The sequence below is a fragment of the Paramisgurnus dabryanus genome, chromosome 14 (genome assembly GCF_030506205.2).
Source record: "Paramisgurnus dabryanus chromosome 14, PD_genome_1.1, whole genome shotgun sequence".
NCBI classification, from domain to species: domain Eukaryota; kingdom Metazoa; phylum Chordata; class Actinopteri; order Cypriniformes; family Cobitidae; genus Paramisgurnus; species Paramisgurnus dabryanus.
The window spans coordinates 12,596,903-12,609,384 of record NC_133350.1 but is presented as its reverse complement, the minus strand read 5'-3'; the positions used below and the strand labels follow the sequence as shown (position 1 = coordinate 12,609,384).

The window sequence follows — 12,482 nt, the reverse complement described above, 5'->3', positions numbered from 1 at the left end:
ACTGTGTGTGGATGAATCTTTAATATGTATTTTGCACACGTTGCATTGTTTTTGAAATTTTCATGCGTGATGAACAAGTGCCCGACAAAAACCGCTCTTTTAAAGACACGTGAAATAGACACGAGTGATGGTACAACTGGGTTTTATATCGTAAAATAAAACGTGAAAATGTTTTCAGCCTATGTTAACCAAAGATCTTATTTAAGGAGTTTAACTAAAATCCATAAAATTCATGACGATGAACCGGAAGTGCTGACGTAACTACTCGCTTCCAGATTTTGCCTGCAAAATACGTCATCCCTGTGTCACTCTATTTGCACTCAATGTCGTGTTTTAATTTTTCAAAAAAGTGGAGGTCCCCCTGCAAATCTGCTTTTAATTTCAGTTTATAATTTTAAGGGGAATATAAGGCAAGTGTGTGCCTAAACAGTGCTGTTTCTTAAAGTTAAAAATGCTTTTCTTTGTAACCGTATTGCAAAACATAACAACTTGCTCTGATGACGTCACCAAACCCTCTCTTTCAGTCCTTCTACTATTCCTTTGTCATATGGGACACTTTACAATATAATCACACAAACATAAACCATTGGCTTTTAAATGTGTTTTCTTATTTCATTCATTAAATATTGGTTCACATGGCACATATTTTCATATAAGTAAGAAAAACTGAATTATTACACTTCTATACATTTACCTATCTTGTATTGTAACATCATTGCTGATAAACATGTATTCTCTTTGAGCAGTAAACCCCCCTTTTACCAGCAGCACAGATTATTACAGTCACATTTACATGTATTTAAATAGGTGGGAATGATTGTAACACTGGTGATGTCATTGTGTGGGGTAACATCAGTGCTCCTCCTCATTTCTGTGGCTTCTATAACTTGACCTCCATGTGTCTCTCTGTAGGCCGAGGGCGGAACCTCTGAATGTGGGCGTGAAGACGTTGGGCATACTTCTTAACAATCCTGTTTTAACCTCATCATTACGTTTCTTCATGAGTGCCAACGCTGGCGTCATGGGAAGCTTATCACCGTTCTGAAAAAATAAAGCAATGAGAAATTTCAAGCATTTATTTTCACTCATTTGGCTCTCTGGAATACTTGATTCTTATTGGTTAGATATTTTTAACATATCATGCTTTAAATTAATTTTTTGGTTCCATTTATTTATCCATGTGGCGAGTAGCCCTGCGATAATATGTGACACTGTCTGCTTAAGTCATTCTGTGTGATTTACTGTTTTCTACATACAATCCTGTGATGAACTTTATGTCAAAATATAATCTTGATATCTTTCATATTAACTGAGTAAGGTCAAGAAAAAGATTGAAATTAATGTGAAATCAAACTTTGATGCTCTTCATCTCATCTTTAGATTATTAGTCTGGATCTCACAGACATGGTCACACATCAACCACAATTCATTACAATAAATACACTAAAGAGTACACTATAAACTATACACTAAAAGTATATATTATACTAAGAGACCAGAAAAATTTGATGCTTATATTTTTGTTGTCTGAATCAAGGGTTCTCAAAGTGGGGTCCGGGGACCCCTGGTGGTCCTTAATGCTTAGCCGGGGTCTGTGAAATAAGTTGTTATAATTTATGTAAATGTCTTGTGTTATTAAGAAGGGGATATTTACATCTAAGAACCATATCAGTTTTGCTACTATTGATTTTATAAAAGCTTTTAAGTTTTTTTAAATATAACGGTTGAGTCCAAATGTAATTTGAACAAAACATTGCTCTTAAAAACATAAGTGTAAAAATATGCTTAGTAAATATTCAAATTTTAATGGGGTTATTGGAAAGTTTGTGAACCCCTTGGCCAAATCATTTTGATAATTTAATCAAATTAACTTCACTTTATGGAAGTCCTGTGTATATTTTAAACAGGATTTTCCTAAATATATTCAAAAAAATTCCTGTAGCTCAACTGGTAGAGCAATGCATTAGCAATGCAAAGGATAAAACTGATAAAAAATAAATATTAATTAAAAGCACTGTAAATCCCTATGGATAAAATTGCCTGGCAAATGTGTAAATATAAACACTATAAACCTTTATATATTGGAAGGTGCTGTTTTTAAATGACGTCTTCCCTCATTCCCTCATCAGTCAGGACACACAAATTCACCCAAAGTAAATTAATAGTAGTAATTTAACATCACTTTATCCGATTTGAATTAAAATCATGGTAGGGATGATTATATATTACCAATTAAAGTAATTTTTAAATTGATCCAACTTTTCACTTTTTACAGTGTAATGGTACATATTAGCACCTTTTTAAAGGGTATATTTACATCTATGTATTTGGCAGCGACTTAAAGTGCATTACAATGTATACATTTTTTATCAACATATGTTCCCTGGGTTTAAACGCATTACCTTTTGTGCTGCTAAAGCAATGCTTAACCACTGAGCTACACAGGAGCACATGTACCCCCAGTGACGGACCATTTTTTGACCATTATCTTTCTTAAATGTATGTTTATGACTTGATAGCGGTTCTAACATATACGTATAAATAGGAAATCCTTCATTTTCTCTTACAGGTGCTCGAACATTTGCTGGAGTGTCTGTGCGCTGGAGATCCATTGTGGATTTGCTGATGCCGGGTGGGTGGACTTCAGTCTTCCTCTGTCCGGAGGTGTTGCGTGCATTCATTTTTTTAAAAATGTCACTCAATGTGCCAAAAGTCTTGCTCCGTGACAGCTCGGATGAAGCGGGCTTCTGTGATAAAAGCAACAAAAAATTGGTTATGAAAGAATAGGACAACAATGGAATAAAATGAGCAGAAAGCATTCGGGAAACTGGGAAACAATGGATAACTTAAAAGAAAAAATCAGTTGGATAAAGTTGTTAACATACATAGATATATACACTAGATGTCGCCTTGCCTACGGCAGTTCATTGGACCGAATGCGTCAACTAGAGCCGCCATCTTGAAACAGGGGAATCCCGCATCAGCGTCATTGTAGGCAATGGTGTAACCGAAATAAAATCACCATAAATCGTCATGAACGCGATTTTCTTTGTTTTCTTTTGGTTCGTTTCAACAGTCAGACATGTATTTAGCGTTTAGTCCAGGAAAAAACAAAAGTTTTAATTTTATGAAAATTTACTTTTTCTAACTGTAATGCATAGTGCTAGTAGCCCTTTCATCCATGCGCAGCACAAAAGTCCGGCATCGTTCATGAATTCGAAGTACAGGCGGAGATAGCTGCTTTACCTAGATACTTCCAATGACAAGACCCCTGTTCTAAGATGGCGGCGGTTTTGACGCATGCTCAGAGCCCCAAGGCGACATCTAGTGTATATATCTATGGTTAACATAAACCTCATTCACACAGCACTCTGAATTTCAATAAAATTGGCAGAGAGGCTTCTGTGTAAACACAAACACGTCTGGTAATTGTTCTGGGATCGCTTCCGTAAAGAGGACCTAATAACATTGACGTTACATTTACGCAAAGCGTCTTGTGTGAACAACAACAGCCACAATGTCGAAATGGGCATGGCGTTGTAAAGATGCCAGTGTCATTCCAACAAAAAGTTAACATTCATCTCTTTAAAATGCAACATAAAAGAATAGCGCATCAGATGCTAATATTTTCTTGAGATTAAAAATACAGATAGATAATAAGCAAACTTCAGACGCTGCAGAGAAAAAAGCTACCAATTACAGGGCTTTAAACACGTGATGTGTCTTGGATATTTACGGCATATGTGTGAATGCACGCACAGATTCCAGAAAATCATTGGCAGTGTGTGAAAGAACCATCAAATGAACCCTGACAAATCCCGAACACATTTTCCATGTATTTTCCATAATCTCTGTGTAAAAAAGGGCTATACAGTATGAATAAAGGCTTACTATTTCTGAGATGTTATCTTAATCACCTCATATGGTTTACTAAGGTTGGTCTCATGTATACAGTTTCAATAACACAAACTTTACAGTGAAATATTTTAGACAAAATACATGTATAGTATAATGTCTGCATGGGTGTAACCATATTAGGGGGATTTGAAAAAAATTGAATATTAAGCCAAATAGTTAAATCACTGTAATGCACAGCCATGTTCACTGAAAAAAAATATTCATTCAATTTCCTTAAAATTTTTAAGTCGCAATCAATTTATTTAAGCTACATTTAAAAAAAAAAAATAAGAAAAAAAAAAAACTACGGAGCCTCTAATGGGACATGGAGCAAAGAATTAAATAAAGTTTAGTTTCACGTGCACACGTTAAACTATCGCATTTAGTTTCGCGTGCGCACGTGAAACTTTCGCGTGCTCACATGAAACTGTCGCGTGCGTACATGAAAGTTTCACGTGAGCACGCGAAACTAAACGTAAAAAAATTTATTCTGCACATGAAGGTTTCGCGTGAGTACAAGAAAGTTTCACGTGAGCACGCGAAACTAAACTTTAAAAAATTTATTCTGCACATGAAGGTTTCGCGTGCGCACATGAAAGTTTCACGTGAGCACGCGAAACTAAACTTTAAAAAATGTATTCTGCACATGAAGGTTTCGCGTGCGCACATGAAAGTTTCACGTGAGCACGCGAAACTAAACTTTAAAAAAATTATTCTGCACATGAAGGTTTCGCGTGAGTACAAGAAAGTTTAACGTGAGCACATGAAACTAAACTTTAAAAAATTTATTCTGCACATGAAGGTTTCGCATGAGTACAAGAAAGTTTCACGTGAGCACGCAAAACTAAACTTTAAAAAATGTATTCTACACATGAAGGTTTCGCGTGCGCACATGAAAGTTTCACGTGAGCACGCGAAACTAAACTTTAAAAAATGTATTCTGCACATGAAGGTTTCGCGTGAGCACATGAAAGTTTAACGTGAGCACATGAAACTAAACTTTTTATTTTTTTTACTCCAATGTCACCTTAGGGGCTTGGTAATACACCTTTGTTTAATAAATTGATTGCAACCACTTAGTAGGCTTTACCTTTAGGTTAGCTTGTTGGTTTCCATCATGATTCATAGTATCTCCCAAAACTCTGTCCCTCCTAAGGAAAGACTCTCGTCCGATCGGAGGTCCGATCTCTTCCTCTGAGTTCATGTCTGATCTATTAATCCGAGATGTGTATACAGGAAATCTATCTTCACTTTCGATGTTCACCGGAGGAGATGGCCGGTTGTATGGGATTCTCTCGGGTATTTGTATTTGCCTGTGAATGAAAGAGGCACGGATCATTGTGAGCGCTTTAACAGGTTTGCTGCTTACGTCTATGCAAATAATTGTCTACTTGTTTGTCTTTGTCTATCTCTTTCTATAGGTTCATTTGAAGTCTTTAATATTTACCTATTTACTGGCTCAAGGCCATGAGACATCTGGAAATCTCCGGGGGTAAACATTCGTCTACAAACACAAACACAGACATGTTTCAGACATAGAGGCATAAGATAACTCCTGTTATTTTATAAAGCCTGCTGGATAATACCAACCTTGACCTTTGAAATTCTGGATGCCTGAAGTCAGACAGAAACATTGAACCTAATCTGGAACAAAGACAAGAGAGTAAATGCAAAACGCTTGTCTATTGCATGTGAAAGTTATATGAATTCAATAAAAAAAACTGTTGGGCCAAAAAGGGACAAATCAAACCGTTGATTTGTAATTGAATTAACATATGCACTGCAAAAAAATTATTTTCAAGAAAGTTAGTATTTTTGTCTTGTTTTCAGTAAAAATATCAAAACATTCTTGAAGACGTTTTTTCTTGATGAGCAAAACGACCCAAGAAAATAAGTCGAGTTTGTATACCAAAAATATCAAATTGAAGTGATTTTGTGCATTAAACAAGCAAAAAATCTGATATTTTTGGTCTAAAAACTAGACTTATTTTCTTGGGTTGTTTTGCTCATCTAGAAAAAGCATCTTAATTTAAGAATCTTTAGATATTTTTACTGAAAACAAGACAAAAATACTAAAAAAGTTTTTATTGAAAATAATTTTTTTGCAGTGTGCTAGGTTCTTTTAACCCATAGTTGGGTCAAATATAAAAAAAATTTTTTTGGGGGGGGGGTAATTGAACCCAATGGCTGGGTTCGTCCCATTTTGACCCAATCATTGGTTCTTGTATGTGAACTCAATGCAGGACTTTTATGAAAATTAATTGCATTAATATTTATGACAGACATGAAGTATGATAATAGTATGTGGGGACAGACAGAAATGTCACATTTGGTTTCAATCTGTTTCAATTTCTGAAGACAAAACAAAAAACAAAGATGCTTTGAAACAATGCACACTGCAAAAAAAAAAAAAAATGATTTTCTTACTTAGTATTTTTGTCTTGTTTTCAGTAAAAACATCAAAAAATATTTAAATTAAGATGTATTTTCCTAATGAACAAAATGACCTAGGAAATAAGTCTAGTTTTTAGACAAAAAATATAAAATTTTACCAAATTTGTGCTTAAAACAAGCAAAAATCTGCCAATGGAATAAGACATTTTTTTAAATTAAATGTTTGTGAAAGAAGTAAACTTATATCAAGAAAAATTTTCTTCTTTCCATGGAAGATTTTATTTTTGGTTTTAAACACTAATTTGCTTAAAATGTATATGTTTTGTCTAAAAACATAACTTATTTTCTTTGGTCATTTTGCTCATCAAGAAAACACATCTTAATTTAAGAATTTTTTGATAATTTTACTGAAAACAAGACAAAAATACTAAGTAAGAAAGTCATTTTTTGCAGTGCAACCTTGTAAAAAAATGCTATTACTACACTGCAAAAAATAATTTTCAAGAATTTTTTTTTTGTATTTTTGCCTTTTTTCAGTAAAAATATCAAAAAATTCTTAAATTAAGAAACTTTTTCTTGATGAGCAAAACGACCCAAGAAAATAAATCTAGTTTTTAGACCAAAAATATCAAAGTTGTAGTGATTTTGTGCATAAAACCAGCAAAAAATCTGCCAATGGGGTAAGCAAAAAATCTTGAACACATTTTTCTTAAACACTAAATTCAAGAAAAAAGCAAGAAAAATTTGCTTAACGCATTGGCAGATTTTTTTGCTTGTTTTATGCACAAAATTACTTACATTTGATATTTTTGGTCTAAAAACTAGACTTATTTTCTTGGGTGTTTTGCTCAACAAGAAAAATCATCTTAATTTAAAATTTTTTAGATATTTTAACTGAAGACAAAAATATGAAGAATTTTTACTACAATAAAACCTACACTGTAAAAAAGCAGCATGCAAACAACTTGGTTTTGCAAGTCAATTCTATCTACTATTGTAAGTTTTTACATGTGATTACTTAGAAAAACAAGTTAAAATTGTTTAACTTAATTGTTTAAGTTAAAGTAACATAAAAATATATGTTGATTTGACAAAAATGCTGCATTTTTTTTGGATAATCAATTTGGATGATCAACACATAGTAAATAAATTGCTATCCACATATTATAAAAAGATTTAATAAACTCTTCCTCACGTACTTGCCCTCCTCGTGGTATCCAGGATGAGGATTGTGATTAAACTCATTACTAAAGGGAAGCTCCCACATTCCCGGATGTCTTTCCATCGGAGGTTGATGATAGAACTGCATCTGATCACCAACATCAGGATAATCAGGATTTTCTGGGAATCTCTGGATAACTCCCATAGCCTCCCAGTCCAGATAGCAGTCTAGAGGTGGAGGTGGAGGATTCGGGACCAACTCACCAAGTTCAACTTTGGCGCTTCCCTGGATTGGTGGTTCTAGCTTAGAGTGGCTTAGGGGTTCTGGTGGTGTTTTTTCAGTTATGCATGTTTCTGGGATCGGGAGAGAGGCAGCATAGAGGATCCGAAACTCATGGTCAAAAGATTCAACGATTGGGCCGCTCATAACGGTGACGATCTGACGGTGCAGGTGAGCATCAGTCCAGGTCAGACTGGCCGAGAGAGAAGAATCAAGAGATTAGCTTTTGTGATAAATCAGTTCAGATTAACAGGTAACCATGTTTACTGTAAATCACCTTTAATTTAACTTAATAACTGTGAACACTCAAATTGATAATTGTCTACATAATAAATGGGCGGTTTAGCTTAGTGTTTAAAAATCTGGGCAGGGTTCCCAATGTTTATGATCTAAGCAAAGCTTTATTATTTAATACCATGTCATGTTTCACTTTGTACAAACTTGTGAAATCTTGGGCAATAATTGTGTTTTGACACATTTTTTTTCCTGTACCTGTAACTCCCTAACATCACCGTCTCTAAATCCACCAGCACAAAGTTGTCCTTCATCTCTCCAACCACCATCTTTGTGTCACGCGTCAGGAATCTTTTCCCTCCGAGGACACGCACCCTGATGTTCTGAAACACGTCAAGCAAGGAAGGAAGATAGATCTCAAAATCAAATATTTCACATTTTTGCACTTTCAACAAATACATCAATTAGTTTGCTCCATTAGCCAAGAATTCAAGACAATAAAGTAACATAAAATTACGTTAAATTTCATAAACATGTAGTGGGTGTTTGTGTGTAACCATTCCACTAACACATGCTAGTCATCTGCGCTGGATGAATGTTGTGTAACCTGTTCGCTTCGGCTTTCTAAGCTGCCTCTTCAATCATAGTTACATGGAGAGACGTGATGAAGAGTAATATTTGGCTAGTGATCTGGTAAGGTGTGTCCTGTCCTTTGTTTAGTGGAGCAGCAATGTAAGTAAGGTTAGTCCAAGTTTTAGGTGTGCATACATTTTCTGTTAAAAAGCTATAATGCTTTGTGGGTCAAAGGTTGCATGAGTACTCGTGGATCAAAAACAAACAAAAAAATTCTTTATTAAGTGAAAAAGACAAATGAACTTAAAGGTAATTCTGCAAATGAATGAATGTGAGGACAGCACGGTAGAAATCTTTCTTTCTCCACTCACTGGATGTTGAAGCTGGTGTGAAAAGCAGTTTTCCTCCACAGATCTTTGGTTGAGGATGATGTAGACAGGAACCCCTCGTGATGCGGCATACTGGAGATCGACGATCACCGCATGGTCTGACAATCTCTCAGTTACCACGGCGATCAGCTGCTCAAAAACATCAAAACTGTGCTTACAGGAAATCAGAACATCAACTTCCTGTTGCACAGCAGACCACTCGATGCATGCAGAAATATTCATAAAAATAAAGGTTCCTAAAAGTCGGTACGGTTCCATAAGGCAGTGGTTCTCAAACTGGGGGCCGTGGGATGGACTTTATAAAATACATCAATTTATCATTATAAATTCTGTGTACTGAAACCTCAGAAAAATAAGGCTACTAACCAAAAGCAATACGCTGTATAATTTAATATGTTTTGTTTAATTAAAATTTTATGTCATACATTTTCTTTGGAGGGGCCGTGAAGGGATGTACCGTACACAAGGGGGGCCACATGCCGAAAAAGTTTGAGAATCACTGCCATAAGGGACCTTTAACATCCACTGAACCTTTCTGTTGTAGTGAAATGGTAAGAAATGTGACTCTTCTATAAGGCAAATAATATATAATTTTTGAACATAATTTTAAATATATTTCAAAAATATATGTTGAAACAGATTTTAAAATATGTCTTTTTCACCAATATATTTTTTGGCCAATTTCTGTATTTTTTTAAATAAATTTCATTTAAAAATAAATATATTTTAAAGCAGTGGTATTCACGTTGCATTGGAAGTAAAACTTTGTACGCTACAAACCTGTAAACATAAGTTTGAAAAGATGCAAAGCTCATCACAACATGTATTTAGCCTATCATGTGTGTGGTTTGTCATTTCAAAATATGTGTTCGGCGCGTCATGTAAACTTATGTGCATCACGCGTCTTTTCAAAATAAGTGCCGGCTGCACACGCATCTAAAGGGTTTATGATAAAAGTGACGCTCACGTTTGCCAGAGATGACCATTTTTGACGAGGTATTTGTTCCAGATTTCTGTTTAGCCATTAGTCAGACCATTAAACAAACAGAGACCGGAAGTTAAGTTCAGTCCAGACGGGTAATCGCGACAATGCATGTGCGTCTGATGAAACTGTCTATATGAAGATTAAAACTAAATATATTTTATATATTAAGTCTTACTTTCAACAAATATATTTCACATATATTTTTAAATATTTTTGTCCAAAGAAATGTATTTTTTTTTATTTTGCCGTATGCCCTGGACAACAAAACCAGTCATTAGTTCATTATTTTGAAATTGAGATTTATACATCATCTGAAAGCTTAATAAAAAACTTTCCATTGATGTATGGTTCTTAGGATAGGACAACTATTTGAAAATCTGGAATCTGAGGATGCAAAAAAATTAAAATATTGAGAAAATCGCTTTTAAAGTTGTCCAAATGAAGTCCACTCACAAAAAATAAAGGTTTTGATATATTTATTGTAAGAAATATCTTCATGAAACATGATGTTTACTTAATATCCTAATAATATTTGGCATAAAAGAAAAATTTATAATTTTGACCCATACAATGTATTTTTGGGCTATTGCTACAAATATACATGTGCTAGTTATGACTGGTTTTGTGGTCCAGGGTCACAAATGATTCTTCAGAGAACCTTCGACTGAAAGGTTGTTTGGGGAACCAAAAATGGTTCTTCTATGGCATCAATGAAGAACCAGTGTAGCAAATGACTCAGCTAGGATGAGCTGCATCCAACTTAATAAGATCAGCTTTCAAAATCAAGTGTGTTATTTCTCCAAGTACCTTATTGGCTGCCTGCAGGTGGCTCCTAAGAACCTCTCGTATGGACGGCCCACCTTCTGCAGGAGGGTTGGTGTAAACATTAACTCGTCCCATATCCATCCAGCTATTTTTTTCCGGCCATCCCAGCTCTAAGCATGGTGCCGAAGTATCCGACTGTTCAGGAAAATAGTTTCCGGAAAGATCATCCACATCAGAGCCGACCTCCACCTCTCCATTTTCATCCTCCGGTGCCTCATCACCATTGTGAAAGTTCTCAGTCCAGCCAGAGATCTCATTCACTTCTCCCGGTGTGAGGAACGGTGTGATTTTTTCAGTGTTGAGCCTGCTGTAAAAAGCTTCAGTTCCTGAGCTGAGGAGACTTTCCAGACAATACCTTTCAGCCTCGCAATGCAGGTAATCTGGACTAGACGGCGTCAATGGAGAGAAGATGCAATTCTCATTGAGACTTTGCTCTTGAGAGTTTGACATGTTTGAAGATCCCTCTAGAAAAGCTATATTACTGCATTATAAATCATGCTGATCTGGCATTTCTGTCTTGCTCGAAGGAGGAGGTTGTCAAATGATTAAAATAGTTGAGGTCGTTCTTAATGCGCTGAAGATGTTTAACCCCTGAATGTCTAATAGTCGACGTGAATCAGAACGCTCCATGAAGAAATCATTGTTGTAGTTCTTGCAGAGCTTTGAAATGTTACGAAACCGCTCCTTCAGTGAAGTCCTTCATGTTTTCATTGTATATCCGTGTTTGATGTGAAAACAAAGTCTATTTTGTTGGTAATTTGCTACTTAAACAGATCACAGATTGAGTAAGAGAAGTGATTCTTCAGAACAAATATCTTACCTCCTCCCAGTCTGACTTACACACCCTTACTGTCCATTGATTGTTCCTGTCAAGTTCTGACAGATCATTGACTCCTCCCATGCTTAGTGGCCTCAATCTGGTGTTAAGTTACTCTCCGTCACCAAGCAATAAAAAAAATCCTGCCACCTTTCCAGACCGAATGCACGTCTTGAAAGAGTAACCTGTTTGGCCCCCAAAACATGTTCTGCTCACCTCTGCGTGCACTTTCGTTATGGGGACATCGTGTCTCATTGATGGCAGATTTCTGGCTTTAGTAAACACATAACATGTCTCTCTCTCTCTCTCTTTCTGTCTTTCTCTCTCATGACTGGTTTTACCAGATCAGCAAGTCTTCTCTGGGGAACATGGAACAAGACCTTTCTATCCTCCCAGCTACAGTCAAAGGGGGCGAGGCATGCACCCAACTCACCCGGTGGGCTCTGCTTTGTCCTCTGTTTACATATCAGACATACATTGACATATTTGAGATTATGATCAATATACTTTTGTTTGATGGGCATCGGTGTGTACAAAACGGTGTCGTAATCTCCATGAAGCGTGGGAGCGTTTTCATCCATTAGTGATGAGTGATAATCAGAAATCCACATCTAATGTACACATTCCTATCTTTACATCATCATTTCTGTCTTCTAGTGTTAAACAAATGTTCTTTGTTTAGATATGATCTGTGTATTTAAGCGAAAAATGTTTGGTATGTTGCCTATATTCAAATCCAACTACACAAATTTATTCAAAAGCACACATATATTCAAAGTGCAGTAGTACTGTCATAAATTAAAAGTGCAGGGGGTTATTAAATGGGAATTATTTATCATTACTACCTAAAATGACTATGTAAAGTAAACCAGTAAATGCATACAGTACGCCACGACTCAGTTGATACCAAACAGGTTACCTGTTCAT

The 12,482-nt window shown here is 35.6% G+C and overlaps 1 protein-coding gene across 1 annotated transcript; it reads right to left on the bottom strand.

Moving 5' to 3' along the window:
• Positions 1-44: 44 nt before the first annotated feature.
• On the bottom strand, positions 45-11,848 carry fam83e (family with sequence similarity 83 member E). Its single transcript, XM_065259135.1, has 9 exons — positions 10,721-11,848; positions 8,911-9,057; positions 8,225-8,349; positions 7,491-7,925; positions 5,488-5,541; positions 5,345-5,401; positions 4,988-5,210; positions 2,568-2,747; positions 45-1,041 (listed from the first exon to the last, which is right to left on the bottom strand). Exons 1-9 carry the CDS (start codon positions 11,186-11,188, stop codon positions 853-855), a joined length of 1,878 nt encoding a protein of 625 aa, XP_065115207.1. The 5' UTR covers positions 11,189-11,848; the 3' UTR covers positions 45-852.
• Positions 11,849-12,482: the final 634 nt, after the last annotated feature.